We start from the raw sequence: 15,875 nt of genomic DNA on the forward strand, positions 1-15,875 counted from the left end.
AGGCCCTGGGGACAAAGGGCAGGGGTGCCCAACCAACAGTTCCTTAATGAAGTGCTCCTCCCACTTCCTCTGTCCCTTAAACTCAAAACTCATCTCACTTCACTTCTTGGGTCCTTTGGACCCTTGTTACCAAGTTGTTGACTCAGCATCCACTTCTTCAGGGAACCTCAAGGGGTGATACGCCATTATGTTGTGTGTTCCACACCTCAGAGCCAGTATTACCTGGCTGAGAAGCACCTTTTCAGCACCATCCCTGAGCTCATTAACTACCATCAGCATAACTCTGCAGGTAAGTGCCACGGGAACCAGAGAAGAAGGGTGTGACAAGTACCAGAAGCAGCAATTTAGGACAAGGTGGTTAAGGGGAAGAATAAGCCTCACAGGATAGTGGCAATTAGCTGTGAAAATAAACCCCTGTGATGCTGGGTGGAGGTCAAGTGAAGAGGTGGTCAAAGGCAGACCTTATACCCAGTAGGGACTGATTTCTTATTCAGTGCTAAGGGAAGACATAAAATAGACCAGTAATTAATCAATCAGCAATATTCATTGGGTTACTGGTGTGTATTCAGCAATTTTCTTATTACCAGAGAACACACAAAAACTATTAATCGAGGTCCTTGCCTCAAAGAACATGCAGGCTCAAAAACATCAGAAGAGAGTTTCTAAGCAATGTAGACATTCTAAAAACTGGGAGATTGGTGAGAGCATGAACACATGGGAAAAACTTCATTAAGAAGGCTTGCTTCTGTCCACCCACGTCCAGGCAAGGCAGTATCAAGGGTGTCATTTTATGGGGTCCCAATTACACTTTTTAGTATCAAAAGCTGAAGTAGGATGTGAGTTAAGCCTGGGCTGGGAGGTGGGGATATATTTAACTGGGGAGTATATTTCAGTTAGCATTCTCTCTTGTCCCTGAAAAACATTTGTAAGAGGAGAAACTTCCAGAAAAATTCGGGTTCATGGAGATCTTCTGGGATTCAAAATGTACTAGAAAGATGAACACTGGAAGTGTGAGGCTTTAAGCGAGAGTGTGTGAGGCATCTCACCCCCTGCTCTGCACCAGCAGCATGACTCCCTTTGTATGTTTCAGGGCTCATATCTAGGCTCAAATATCCAGTGTCTCAACAAAACAAGAATGCACCTTCCACTGCAGGCCTGGGCTACGGTAACTGATTATTTCTCTAGGGTAGGGTGGACTGGCTAGTTGGAAGGACTACATCTGGCAGACCCTACCAGACCTTGCCTCTCAATCATCCTTACAGCACACTGTTCTGTCCCAGCTGCTGCAAGGAAGGTTAAGACAGAGACAAACCAAATTATTGAATGATTTTTTCTCCCTCTGGTGGCTCCTACTGGGACTGCAAAAACATACATTCATAAAGGGATTTTTTTTTTAATTGGGGGGAAAAATCATAAAGGGATTTTAAGAGGTTGTCTAGTTTATCTACTTGCTTTATGCCTGACTTTTACCTAAATTCCCAGACTCCTCCAATCAGTAATCCCCTGTCTCTGAGATGTACCTGAGCAAAGACAGATTGGTACCCCTGAGAATTTCCCTTTTACTGTTTGTCTATTTCTACCCCAAGTAGGGATTCTTATCTATTGTAGAAATTATACATACATGACTCCCAAATAATCACATCAAGGCTTTGTTGTTATAGGATCATGGGAAATAGATCCAAAGGACCTGACCTTCCTGAAGGAGCTGGGGACTGGACAATTTGGAGTAGTGAAGTATGGGAAATGGAGGGGCCAGTATGACGTGGCCATCAAGATGATCAAAGAAGGCTCCATGTCTGAGGATGAGTTCATTGAAGAAGCCAAAGTTATGATGTGAGTGATAGTCCAAACTCAACTCTCTATCCAGTCTAGGAATTACCAGGATGGTTCCCACTGTGGTTTAAGGTGATTTATAGTAAGAGAGATTTGGGACCAGGCCTGAGGTCAAACTTTGATTAGTGGGAGTCCTAACTGCCAAGGTACTCATTTCTCTTAGATATTGATAGAGAACAGTATTGATCATGGGCTTGTAGCATCTCAGTAGCATTTGGGGGTAAATGTAGAAAATGAGACTTTCAAAAGGAAGACAGTCTGATATAGCCTTAGTGTTCATTCACTCCTGCACTTGTTTCTTATTCTATTGATGGGCTCCAAATCCTGGCTCACCCTCACATATTAGGCATTTTTGGAGTTTAGGGTAGGAAGGAGGAGCTTCAACTTGTTATTATGGTCCCTCATCTGACACTCTACTCCCAGGCCAACTCCTTTCCTCCTCAGCTCCTCTCTGAATAGTATTCAGAGCCAGAGAGGGAAGACTAGTTCATTGCCTCTCCTGTAGGAATCTTTCCCATGAGAAACTGGTGCAGTTGTATGGCGTCTGCACTAAACAGCGCCCTATCTTCATAATCACTGAGTACATGGCCAATGGCTGCCTCCTGAACTACCTACGGGAGATGCGCCACCGCTTCCAGACTCAGCAGCTGCTGGAGATGTGCAAGGATGTCTGTGAAGCCATGGAATACCTGGAGTCAAAGCAGTTCCTCCACCGAGACCTGGTAGGACCGCAGAAGGATTGGCCTGGGTCCAAGGGCTGAGGGGGTGGAAGTAGCAAAGGAAGACATACCATACATGGCTGACGAGGGTGGCTGGAGCCATCATTTCAGTTTTATCTAGAAAACACTAGAAGTTTGGTGAGCCTCTGCCCCAGTGGTCAGCCAGTCAAGGATCTCCGGTCTTAACACCACAAGTTCTGCCATGGTGAGAGCTAGAGCACTCACTACCAGCCCCCTACCATGACAAGGAAATTGTGGACTCCTTCATGGGCAGAAGGGCCGCCCTGCTTCCTGATGGGACTGCTCTTAGCACAGAACCATCATTCTGGTTATATCATAGTCACAAACTGGGGGTCTGTTGGTGCATTGGGGTTTTTTTAATGTTATATATTAGTTAGCAAACACTTAAAAACATTTCACATTAAAGAACTGAATTTCCAGCTTCTCTTAAAAATCTAGACCATCTTGTAACACCAGGCTCACATTCTCACAGGCCATGCTAACAGTTGGCTGGAGCTGAAGCCTATGAAAATGTGGGCCTGGTGTTATAAGATGGTGTAGCTGATTACAGGAAAGTGGCTGGCCTCCTTTAGACCAGACACTTTCCTGACATCTTCACCTACCCACTTCACTCTATCACTTCACCTGCCTGGCTTCCGGAGGCATCTGAGTTTGAGCCCCTGTTTATTTCAGCCAGGCTAAGGCTCAAATTGTCCTAGACCTACTGGTAGAAAAGCAGAAAACAAAACACATTTGCCTTCTGTTCTCCCCTAATTCTCTCAGCATTTCAACGCAGGGAGGGTTGTCACAGAATTGCCAATGTGAGTGAAACCATTCTGCAAGTCCTCAATGCTTTATTTATGACTACGGGAGTTGCTCTATATGTGGTCGAAGTGCATCAAAATTTCTCAGTGGTACCAACTGACTCCTGTTAGGTGGGAAGGTGTCTCTAGGTGAAGGAGATGAGGCTTCCTGGCTTCACTCCCCTGGTGGGCAGAAGCTCTGTGCCTTTAACCTGTGTGCCAGGGACAGAGTCTCACTGGTATCTGTTGCACTACAGGCAGCTCGAAACTGTTTGGTAAATGATCAAGGAGTTGTTAAAGTATCTGACTTCGGCCTGTCCAGGTGAGTGTGCCTTTTTCAACTTTCCCTCTAAAAGTAAAAGTGGCACAGTACAAACATGAGGTGACACTGTAATTTTTAATCCTCTCCCTTTTCCCCCTAATTCTAGTCTTTTCCACCATCTTTCTATACTTTTTCTTTCTCTGAATGGTTTAAGTCACCTTTCACCTCTTGTTTTATTGTTATATCCCTCTCTTCTCCTTTCTCCTTTGCTCTTTTTTTTAAAAGCTGAACTCCCCAATACTTTATCTTGATCTGTTAATCCTGTTGACTTTACTCCATGTCTCCTTCTTTCCCAATCAGTCTAATTTCCACTGACAACTGCAGAATGGAAGGAAGGGAAGGACGAGAAAAGACAAAGGAAAGAGGGATAGAGAAGAGGAAGGGAGTACCTATTAGATCTTATTTCACTTCATCCTTGCTGTAACCATATTGTCAACCAGGAGAGCCAAATTGGATATGAAAACGGGAATATGTCAGAAATAACATTGGTAAAAGACACTGGTTGGCCTGTAGGTGTATATTTGTGCAACTTTTGTGGCTGTGCCAGGAAAATTTAAGAAAATATCAAGCTCTCCAAATTCTAACAGTAACAAGTCCTGAACCCTTTGCAGGTATGTTCTGGATGATGAATATACAAGCTCCGTAGGCTCCAAATTTCCAGTCCGGTGGTCTCCACCAGAAGTTCTCATGTACAGCAAGTTCAGCAGCAAATCTGACATTTGGGCTTTTGGTGAGTGGATAAGATTAGGTGGATTATACAGCTCAAAGGAAAAGGAATGCAGTGGGGAAATTCACACACTGCAACCTGCACAGAGAGACTGTTATTTGTTCTTGCTTTCATTCATCTAATCCTTAGGGGGTCAGGCACCACAGGGGTTTCTGGGGATTAAAAACAGTAAACTAGACATGATCCCTGCCTTCTTAGCACTTAGAATATATTGAGGGAAACAAACAATTCATTCAGTATGCCATGGCTTCTGAATACTGATTATGTACCAGGGACTCTGCCAGATCCTATAACTATAAACACAAATAAGATGCTGTCTCTCTCCTAAAGGAGCTAATAGCCCAGGGCAACCCTGATTACCCTCCAGTGTACTCAGTACAATAAGCAGAAGTTTGAACAAAATGAAAAAAAAGCACAGAGGGGGGAACCAGCTGAATGTAATGTTTGAGGTTGATCTAGGAAGACTAGGATCTCTACTATCCAAAAACAGCACTTTTTTTTTCATTTTCTAGGGGTGCTGATGTGGGAAATTTACTCTCTGGGGAAGATGCCATATGAGAGATTTACTAACAGTGAAACAGCTGAACACATTGCCCAAGGCCTACGTCTCTACAGGCCTCATCTTGCTTCAGAGAGGGTATATACCATCATGTACAGCTGCTGGCATGAGGTAAGTGTTTTACTGAGACCTCAAGTTATTTCCTTGAACGTACTTTCTCATTTTTTAGCTGGCCAGGCACCCAGGCCCCACTCTCCCTGGCCACGTAGCAGCTGGGCACAGACAGATAGCTGTGCATATTCTTGGATCCCAGCCTACATCCCAATCCTTTCATAGCCAGAAGTTTTTCCAGGCCCACTCCAATTCTCACTAGAATATCATTAGCAGACCCCAGGGGTGTTGTGGGGCCATGTCACCTAGCATAAGCAGGCAGCCAAAGGCACTTAGACCAGTGTATGGACATTAAAAAAGAAAAGTCATTCACATTTGTGTTCATTCCTTTGGGAGTCATTGGCCCTTTCTTCTACTTTACTAACTGCACACTTTTCTGGCTGTGGTCCTAAATGAGATTTTTTAAAACCCTAAGGCCTGAACAGGAACTAAAATAGGTAGTGCTCATGTGTGTTTTTTTTAAATACAGTACATTATGGGATATGTGGGTAGACATGGTATTTTGAAAATAAAGTCAGTCCCACTATTAAAATGCTTTGCTGCTTTCACCTTGGGTTCTTTCAAGGGTGCCTTCTCCACTTTCAGTAGATCCTTGGCAACCTTAATTTGGCAACCTAAATCTCTAGTAGGAAATGAGTGCTCAGCTCTTATTCTGCCCCACTAGAAACTGGGAAAGACTGACAGTATCCAACAAGCACATGTATGAACCTGGAGCCATCTTTGTGGGGTGAAAAGTGGGAATCTGGATCAGAGCATGGCTCCTTTCCCTTCGACAAATGACTGGTCACAAAGAAAGTGCAGAGAAAGGGAGAACCCCTAGAAGCCCCTTTTCTCTCCCGTGCCAAGCAGGATTAAGGATTAAGGGCCATGCTCCCTCCCAACAAGGACATCCTCACTCTGCTAGTTAAGTATTTCAGACAGGCACTTTCTCCACAGCCTGTTTAAAGCAGTAGTCATGAAAGTGGATTCACATCAGAATCCCTGGGGAACTCTTAAAACTACAGGTGACTGGGCCTTATCTCCAGAGATTCTGATTAGGAATGTCTAGAGTGGGACCCGGGTATGTCTTTTTAAACTTCCCAGGAAATTCTGATACTCAGCTAGGTTTGAGAATCACTGATTTAAAGGAAAAAGAAATTTTTTGCTTCTGATGGATTGAGACCTCTCGTGCATGAATATGCCCTGAATCACTAAATACCTCAGGGGCTTACGGACCATGGCTGTCACAAAGGGCCTTAGTCTAGAGGCAAGACAGTGGTAACAAGAGGTCACAGGTGCTTAGGATCCCTGCCCAGTGATGCAGTCCGTGGTCTCGAAATGTTAATTCCTTTGCTAACTTTGGCTACAGGATGGTAGAAACAAGTGTTTGAAACCAAACTAAAAATTATGACAGCTTATAGGATTTCAGTTCTGCCAACCACTTAAACTTCTTTCGTAGCCACTTGAGGTTCCAAAATAAGAATTCATTGGTGTACAATTATGTAATGAATTTGCCCTTAGTTTTAATCAGTGTTTGTCAGCGGAATTTTCAAATTGTTCTCACCACATTAATAACCCGAGTTACTAAAGATTTAAAGTGCACAAGGACTTTATGGAGCACTTCTGTCCTCCCCGCTCCCTTTTTTTGGTAATCCACAGGGTATGCTACTGGGCATATAGCACAAACTTCACAAACATTTGCTGTCTACTCATTGTGTTCCCCTTGAATTCTGGACTTTAGCCCACTATAACTATTTTTTTCTTTGGTTTCAGAAAGCAGATGAACGCCCCACTTTCAAAACTCTTCTGAGCAACATTTTAGATGTCATGGATGAAGAATCCTGAGCTAACCGATAAGCTTCTTGGTTCTACTCCTCTACTCCACAAGCCCAAATTTCACTTTCTCTGAGGAAATCCCAGGCTTACAAGCCCTGGAGCCTTTGTGCTTTTGCTGAATACACAAAGGCCCCTCTCCACATCTAGGAATGCCTTTCTATCTCTTCCCTGGGATAGTACTTTCTGATCAAAGGCCAAGAAATTATTGTGCATGGTATTTTCCCCCAGAGAGAAAATTTCCCAAGAGTATTAAAACAGACTGAATTTAGGATGGAAACATTTTGGGGGAGGGAGGGATGTAAATAGCCTCACAATGGGTCCAACAGCTCTTTGGGTAGGCAATAGAGCTTGGGGGGAGGGAGGTAGAATTTGGCAGGATTAAAACGTTGTCATAAAAATGGGAGGGGAGGGTGTTTTGATATAATAAAATTACTGGAAAGCACGAAAGTTTCTTGCTATTTCGATTAATCAAGGAGCCTTACTGAAGCACCCTATCTCAGTGTTCCAGGAAACTGCTTTGTGGCATTGGTTTGTCATATTCCTACTTTGAGAACGCCACAGGATTCTCCGCCTTTAACCCCTCTGGCTCTTCGAAAATTCTGCTTCTGAATCAGAGTGATCACAAACCAAAGCACTCTGCCTGGCACGCAGTAAGCAGTAGATATTATCGGAATGAATCTAACAGTTGGAGACAGATTCTGCCAGAGCCTCTTTTCCCTACGTCAGGCGGGGTAAACTCCATTAAAGCACTAGAGCCAGGGACCCAGGACAGCTAAGTGACCGGCCGAGCAGTCCGGGCCAAGCACTAGCGCAGCAGCAGGGAAAGCGCGGGTCAGTTTGGAAGCCGGCAGGGGCGGAGCTGTTGGGCCGGCCAGGAACGGGCCACGTGGTCTGAAGTAACTTCCTTTTTTTAACCTTCTTTCTTTCTTTTCTTTTTGAAATAACATCTCGACAGCGCCACGGCGCTGGGCAGCAGTCCTGAGACCTCAGGGGGCAGGTGGGGCGCCGCAGCGGCGTCAGCCGCGCGCGCAGGCAGGAGCGAGGCGTGTGGGCGGCTGGGAGGAGCGTCCAGACCGGGGGGCGGGGCGGGGGCGGGGCGGGGGCGAGCCCGCGCGCAGGGCCGCGCGCCGGCGCAATGCGTTCGCAGGGCGGTCCCGGAGGCAGCAGGTTGTGGTTCCGGTTCCGCCGCGGAGACACGTGAAGGTCGGTGAGTTGATGCGGAGTTCGTCTCGGCACGCGTGGCCGCGCTGGGATGGATTCCTCCTCCGCTTCCTCCGCAGCGGGTTTGGGCTCAGTCGACCCGCAGCTGCAGCATTTTATCGAGGTGGAGACTCAGAAGCAGCGCTTCCAGCAGCTGGTGCACCAGATGACGGAACTTTGTTGGGTGAGGAGCCTGGGGCTGGGACCTGGCCACTGGACCTACTTTCCTGTCCTTGCCTCGCGCAACTCGCCACGACGTCTGAGATTCGGGGAAGGGAAAGGAATCGGCAGCTCCTCTTGGTTTCCTTAGGTTCCTTAGGTCGAGCTGGAAGGGAAAAAGAGTGACTTCGCTTCTCAGGGGGCTGTCACGCTGGACCTCGGCTTTGTTAGTGCAGAGGATTGGGGATCGTAGAAGAATTATGCCGTTGTCCCAGCTAGCACTTTAGGCACCTAAGGTTGAAGCTGCCTAGTGCTGATCACCAAGACTGATGAGAGCCCCCAGTACTGGGATTTAATTTTTGGCACCCCGAGCCCCAGAGAATCAGTGAATCTCCTGTTTCTGCACTCTTCAGAGTTTGCCTTAATTACTCAGTTGCTCTAACCGTCCCTCATGAGAAGCTTTAGCCCACTAACTATAAAAGTGGCGTAATCTCTACCAACATACACACTTTTTTGCCTTCCTGTTGGATTATTGTGTAATAACTAGCCGTTTCAGGTCTGAAGGTTGAGGAATTGAGTATGCCCTGTGAGGGGACTTTGGCAGAAGGGTAGAAGGCATTTATTTGCAGCTTGAGATCAGTGTTCTGTGGCTGCCAAGGACGGCATAACTGCCCTGCCTTGACATACAAAATTCACAGAATTCAGAGGCCAAGGATAATTTTCCTTGGAAGTGGAGAGTCTGAGGCTTGTGTACACAACAGAGAATAATGAACAAAATTAATTTGAACCATAAACTTATGGTATTGCTGGACTCTGACCGTTAACAGATGCTTACTCAACCCTTGTCTGCCTTGAACCAGAGTGCTTTGATTCTTTTAAAAAATCTGATTCATTACATTTGGACCAGGAGGTGGTGTGGTTACGGACGCCTTTAAGAATCTGAAAGCTCTGGACCCTTTAGGAAAATTCATATAATTTTCCATTCGTCTTGAGAGAGGATTCAAGAGCCTCTGGCTTAAGTAGACGTTACAGAATCTCCAGTCATAGCTATTCTTTTTTCCTTTGGTAGGTTTTAGAGTGTCTTGCTGCAGTGATTTATCCTTTCACCCTTTTATTCTGCAGTTAATTCAAAGGCATTTAATGCAAGCAGCATTGTACAGTTCTAACCAAATTCAGAGAAGGGTTAACTTCCCTTGTATTTTGCTATTTATCTTGCTTTGTAATATCTTAGCTTCACCATTTTCTGGCCCTGTGACTTAGGACAAAGTATCTCTGTGCCACAGTTTCCCTCTTTGTAAAATGAAGATTAATAATAGTATCTATTCTGTCGGGTTGTTGTGAGAATTTAAGGCTGAAGAAAACTGCCACAAAGTAAGCTGCCAAATGTGAACTATTATTAACACATCAGATACTGTTTATAGATGAAGTTTTTCCTCTAAGCAACAAGAAGCTCCCCCTCCTTTTTTTTTTTTTTTTTGCCAAGTTCCCTTTGTGATTCTGTATCTTGTCCTGAGCAGGAAAAGTGCATGGACAAGCCTGGGCCAAAGTTGGACAGTCGGGCCGAGGCCTGTTTTGTGAACTGCGTTGAGCGCTTCATTGATACAAGCCAATTCATCTTGAATCGACTGGAACAGACCCAGAAATCCAAGCCAGTCTTCTCAGAAAGCCTTTCTGACTGACCTCAGCATTACCTCTTTGGAAAAGGAAGGTAGTTCAAGAAATGAAGAGCAGTTGATGGGATGGTTGAAGAAAAGGCTATGGGGGTGTTGGCTCCCACCTTTGTCACTCTTGGGACATCCTGTCATCTGAGAATGAACAAAGACCAGTTTTTGTGTGTGGGGGTTTGAGGGTCAAATGTGTTTGGGATTGTGTTTTTTAATGCTAATCTTGTGAAAACAATTGACAGATGAATGGAAAACTCTACTAGATGTATATTACTGTATGTGGGACAATGCTTTTCTCATAGTCCCATTAACTGCTTCCTATAATTTTAATAGTGGGACTGCTCTATAATTTGATAGTGGGACCACATAGGTAATAATCTGTTATTTGTGTGGATTCATTTCACGTTTCTGGGGAGATCGATATACACCTTTGTGTCTCTCAGAAAGGGCAGCAGTGGGGGAAAGAGTAGTTTGGTACTTAACTGTAGGCCTCCTTATCTAGTGTTTGACTATCAGTGCTGGAAAAAAATGTAGAGAATATTCATACAGTATATTTCACCTTTCTAGATTATCTCCCTCCCTTATACTGTGATTCACTTAAATATCTATATAAAGTACAGTCTCAAGCTAGTACAGGTAGCCTGAAAGTCTAGAGGCCTTTAGTTAAAGGAATCTAGCCAGTCAACGTAATTCTCATACTAAACTGCCACAAGGAAGAAGTTAACTTACCCTGTATATCAGGGTCCAAAAAAATTTACAGATGTGCCTAAATGAAAAAAATAAGTTACAAAGATTTAGGCCTGTCCAAACTGACAGCAGTTTCAGGTAGAGGTGCATGCCTAATGTAAACCAGTATAGTTCCCATTTACTGCGTTCTTTTAATCAGTGAAATAAAAGCTTCTACAAGATTCAAGTCTGTGATTGAGAAGGCTTTCTGTTCTGGTTATCACCTGCACCCTGGAGAGATTTGGTGTGGGCCGATTCCAAGGCTGAAGTGTAGTCAGCCTGGGCGCCTGTCCTGTGCAAGTTATGGCACAGTATTCCAGAGACCCCTGACCTTTTTGTTAGAAGAGAGAACCTTGAGATGAGGTGGAGAGGGAAGGAATTCAGTGCTGATGGTTAGTTACCTGAGTGTAATAGAAGAGATTATAGTGACTGGATTCCCTTCCTCTTACTTCAGATCTTAGTGGACTAAAGTATAGACCTAAAGTGGAACTACTTGTTGGGAGCCTCTAGTACAAATCCATGAAAGTTGAGAAATACACATTTCTAGAAGCCTCAAGTCCCTGTTTAACTTCCTTCCACATAGGCACTACAAGGAAATTTTTAAAACAAAATTCACCAAACATTTCAGTACTTACTCTGCTGGACACTGTTTTTGGTGCCAGGATTTCAGCAGTACACAGAAACAGTCCGTGCCTGTGTGGAGCTTCTGTTTTAGTGAGGGGAGACAGGCAACAAACACATCCATGTGTCAATATGAGTGCTGAGGAGAAGAAGCAGAGTAAGGGTGTCAGGGAATGTTTGTGGGGCATTGTTATTTCAGCTAATGATGGTTGGAGAAGGGCTCCTTGGGGAGGTAGCATTTCAGCAGAGATCTGAAAGAACTAAGTGACCAAGCCATGTAGGTATCTGAGAGAAGAACATTTCAGGTAGGGGTGACACCAAGTCCAAAGGCCCTAAGGGCTTCTTTTAAGCCTCCTCATACTCCCTTTCAGCTCATTTTCTTGTTGGCATCTTCTGGACTCAAAAGAGGTTGATGGAGAAAAGTCTGGTAACCTTCATTTTCATTTCATTCCATGGAAGAGTAAGGGTATTGTTTAGATTTATTGATCTTAAGTAAAATGACAATAGGCATGGACCAAAAGGGATAGCTCAAAAGGTATAGAGGAAAAAATGGCCAAGAGCTATGGAAAGGAAACCACAAGAGGTACCACTAAAGTTGTTGAGAGCCATACGCTGCTAATTCTTGAAAAGCATGGCAGAGCAGGTCATGACAGCAGTAGGGAAAAGGAAATTCTACATGGGAATGACTGCATAGGTACTGAAAATATCCAAGGCCCTGTTCAGATAGTTTATCTGAATGCTTACACAAATCACAAGACAAATCAAGAGTATCCAGCCAGGGCGGGTTTTGTGATTGGCTTCCCTAAAACAGCTGCTTCAAGGCAATGTCCAAATTTGATACCTGACACAGAAAGTGAGCCAACAGACGAGATGAGAATATACACCAGAAGTTACTCCAGCCATCTTGAGGTCCCACTCTGAAGACAAGCAAGTGGAACTGATCACTATACACAGGGCAAGAAAGATGAATCCTGCAAGAAAGATGAATCCTGCAATAAAAGAATTGAATTACTATTTTTAGCACTTAAATAAGAAATGCTAAAGCAATTTGACAATTAAATCATTACATTCTTAACAACAAGTGAGCAGCATTTGGGCAATTAGCTGTTTAATCTGTGAATTAAAATGTGTGCATTTAAAGCTATATCTTGGAAAAATCACTCTCAAAAAGGCAAAGCCTATACAATATAATGCTACACAGAAATACATAGGCGGGACAGTTAGGTTATGGCAAACTAGGATTCAGATGTACTGACCAGGAACTCCAGATGAGCAAAAAGGCCAACAGAATTTTGAGATGCATCTGCAATATAGTGATAATAATAGCTGTGCTTTATTGAGGGTATGCATGCTATTTGCCACACAATGTACTAAGTATTTTACATTGGATCATCTTTTTAAAAATTAACAATTCTATGTGAGAGGAGCTATAGCTAGTATCATGCTCATTTTACAGATGGAGAAGCTGAAGCTTGGAGAAATTAACTTATTCAAGGTTACACAGCTAGTAAGTTATAGGGATAAGATTTGAACCCAGGCAGTTTGACTCCAGAGCTCATGAACTGAAATACTAAACTAAACTGCCTCCTAAAGTGTTTGAAATAGGAAGTAATGTTTCTCTAGAAGGCGGGGTCGGAATGACAGGAACATTTCATTCTAGAGATACCATGGTAGAGTGGAAAGAGCCTAAGTTTTAGAGTTAGGCAGAACTGGATTCAAATCTTGACTCGGCCAGTATCTGCATGACATTAGGAAAGTCACTTAACCTCTGATCCTCAGTTTCTTTATAAGAAACTTAAGATGGTAATCCCTACCTCACAGGGTTGAAAAATGAGATTACATGTAAAGTGCTTGGCACACTGTAGATACTTTAATGTAGCTATTATTTATTATTATTCAGAGCTGAGCATCTTTGATAATCCTGGCAGAGTTGTGTGGGAGAACAAGAAACAAGCAAGAAGTCACCTCATGAAGCTAACTAACTGATAAAGTGGCAGAGCTGAAGGAGCATGTAATGTTAAGAAGTTTGAGTTTTATCTTGCAATCAATGGATAGCTGTTGGAGAATTTTAAGGTGGAATAATATTTGTACTTGTTTCATGAAAAAGTACTACATGCATGTTTTAAAACTTTCAAACAATATAGAATTGCTTAGAATAAATGAAAGTCCTCCTTTTACCCTCATATATACATTTAGAAAGATCATTTTCACAGCTATATGGTAGCTGGATTAAGACCATAAACAGTAAGGGTATTTCGCTAGTTCAGGCAAGACTGTGGAAGACTGAATTCAGATAGTGGAAGTGGGGATGGACAGGAGGGGACATGTTAGGAATATGAGAGAGAAATCCAGAGTAAAGTGGAGAGGGAGTAAAACATTATAGGGAAAGAGGTAGGGGATAGAATAATGTGCCAATGAGACCACGCCTCGGGATTCAAAGGGCAGCAAAATGACTGGGATGAGAGGAAGATAATATAACTGATCACACTGAACAGGCTGCAGAGAGGAAGTGATACAAACGGCCATCCCCAGTGTCTGGGTAACCCCTGGAATTTATTGTTGCCCAACTTAAGTAACAGGCATATCACTAAAGTCACAAGATTACTCACAAATACAATGTTCTATAAACTTTTCATGGCAAAAGTAGAAACAAGCCGAGAGAAAAAAGATAAAATATCATTTGTTTTAACACTATATTCTGATAAGGTAAGGAGGAATGAGTAGGAAGATAAAAAGGAAAAAGGAAAAAGTGGGGAGGCAGGGAGGCAGCAGTACAGTCATCCCTCCAGAGGGATTGGTTCCAGGACAACCCACCCCCACCCCTGCAGAGACCAAAATATGCAGGTGCTCTCCCTTACATAAAAATGTAGTATTTGCATATGTTACACACATCCTCCTGTATACTTTAAATCATCTCTAGATTATGTATAGTGCCAAATACAATGTAGGTGCCATGTTAATAGTTGCCGGAGTGCAGGAAATTAAAAGTTTTGCTTTTTGGAATTTTCTGGAGTTTTTTCCTGAATATTTTCAATCTGCGATTGGTTAAATCCACAGATGTGGAACCTGTGGATACAGAGGGCCTACTGTATTTGTTAAAGTGTCCTTCAGACCTATAGTTATTTCCTTAAAGCTTAAACCATTTGCTACGTAACATGAATGATCTGTATACTAAACCACTATTGTCCAAATTAAAAATCTCAGGTGATCTTGATATTGCTATATGTACCTTGTCGCTTCAAAGGAAACATTATCAACATGGCCTAGTTGTTTTTCTGAACAGCTGTCCATCATACTGTGACAGCACACACCATCAGGTCGAAAGGGCTGATCCCCATTTTTCAAGCACTTTCTTTTTTCTTCTTTCCCCTAGGCAGGTCCCAGGGATGCTTTATGTTCTTCTTTTTTCCTTAAAGCTGCCAACACTTTGAGGTTCTTCCTATCAGATTAACTATTATTCCTAACTCACTCCGCTCTCCCGAAGACAAGCATATAGGCTCTTAGCATATTAAGGGTTTTGCTTTGAATCACCATGGGAGAATAGACATGGGACAACATGCAGAATAAATATGGGGAAATTGGCAAAGTTTACAGAATTTTACAAATTTCTAACAGTCAACTCTGATTCTCATTCCCTTCCTTACTGACAGAGTGATTACCAAGATCCCCTTTGGTCTTTATTCTTTAGTGGGCTTTCATCAAGCTTCCCCACTTCACATAAAACTCATAAGCCAAAAAAGAAAAGGTTATTAATTTTGACTACATAAAAAATTCTGAACAGCAAAAACTTTCATAAACAAAGTTAAAAGAAAAACAAATGGGGAACAAATAGTTGAAACTTTTCTACAAAGGACTAATTTACTCATTATATAAAGGGCTCTTACAAGTCAACAACAGAAGAACAATCACTCAATAAATAGATGGGCAAAGGATATAAAGAGACAGCCCAAAGAAATGGAAATGCAAATGGCTCTTGAACATGTGAAGAGATGTTTATATTTAAGAGAAGTTTGAAAAACCTACACTGAAATATCATCTCTGTGGGTGCAAGGAAGCAGGTACTCTTTACTGGTCAGAGTGTAAACTGGTACCATCTCAATGGACAGCAGTTTAGCAATATCTACCAAATTATAGACGTATAAACCTATTCCAGAAATCTGACTTCTAGGAATTCCTCCTACAGATACATTCACATGTACAGAAAGAGGAACCTCTTTAGACACTGATATGGAATGAGCTCCAATACATACTGTTAAATTAAAACAGCAGTATTCAAGTCACAATATGCTACCATTTGTGCAAAAGGGGGGGATTAAAATATATGTACACATTTGCTTGCATAAGCATAATTATCTCTTGAAGGATATTGTTAACATTGAACTGGGTGGTTAGAGAGTAAGAGTTAGAGGGAGACTTTTTGCTATCTTTTCTCTATGCTTTTTGAATTTTGAATCGTGACTATATTATCTATTCAAAAATAAATATCTTAAAAATAAAATTTCTCCCCACTTCAGGACTCTGAACTCTGTACTAAGAAGTGGAGAGGTGATAGAAACCACTTCTAGGAATAAAAATCCTGTATCTCAGCCACAAAAATTTCAGATGCCCCCAAGTTG

At 42.8% G+C, this 15,875-nt stretch overlaps 2 protein-coding genes across 2 annotated transcripts in view; both read left to right on the forward strand.

The window, feature by feature from the left end:
• Positions 1 to 7,331, forward strand: part of BTK (Bruton tyrosine kinase) — a 28,492-nt gene extending 21,161 nt beyond the window's left edge. The window contains exons 12-19 of the mRNA XM_057719083.1: positions 162 to 289; positions 1,091 to 1,165; positions 1,662 to 1,833; positions 2,339 to 2,555; positions 3,613 to 3,677; positions 4,289 to 4,407; positions 4,917 to 5,074; positions 6,827 to 7,331. Coding sequence (XP_057575066.1) covers positions 162 to 289; positions 1,091 to 1,165; positions 1,662 to 1,833; positions 2,339 to 2,555; positions 3,613 to 3,677; positions 4,289 to 4,407; positions 4,917 to 5,074; positions 6,827 to 6,898 — 1,006 coding nt within the window. The 3' untranslated portion in view covers positions 6,899 to 7,331. The remainder of the gene's footprint in view (positions 1 to 161; positions 290 to 1,090; positions 1,166 to 1,661; positions 1,834 to 2,338; positions 2,556 to 3,612; positions 3,678 to 4,288; positions 4,408 to 4,916; positions 5,075 to 6,826) is intronic.
• Positions 7,332 to 8,024: 693 nt separating this feature from the next.
• Positions 8,025 to 10,825, forward strand: TIMM8A (translocase of inner mitochondrial membrane 8A). The gene is made up of 2 exons (XM_057719173.1): positions 8,025 to 8,273; positions 9,766 to 10,825. The coding sequence occupies exons 1-2, from the start codon at positions 8,142 to 8,144 to the stop codon at positions 9,925 to 9,927; spliced, it is 294 nt and encodes a 97-aa protein (XP_057575156.1). The 5' UTR covers positions 8,025 to 8,141; the 3' UTR covers positions 9,928 to 10,825.
• Positions 10,826 to 15,875: the final 5,050 nt, after the last annotated feature.

Source organism: Hippopotamus amphibius, chromosome X (genome assembly GCF_030028045.1).
Source record: "Hippopotamus amphibius kiboko isolate mHipAmp2 chromosome X, mHipAmp2.hap2, whole genome shotgun sequence".
NCBI classification, from domain to species: domain Eukaryota; kingdom Metazoa; phylum Chordata; class Mammalia; order Artiodactyla; family Hippopotamidae; genus Hippopotamus; species Hippopotamus amphibius.

What these genes read in the sequence shown, in the direction of transcription:
- TIMM8A (XM_057719173.1), top strand. Translation starts at nt 8,142, where the DNA reads ATGGATTCCTCCTCCGCTTCCTCCGCAGCGGGTTTGGGCTCAGTCGAC. An exon ending in AGATGACGGAACTTTGTTGG is followed by an intron (nt 8,274 to 9,765) that starts GTGAGGAGCCTG and finishes TGTCCTGAGCAG; the next exon opens with GAAAAGTGCATGGACAAGCC.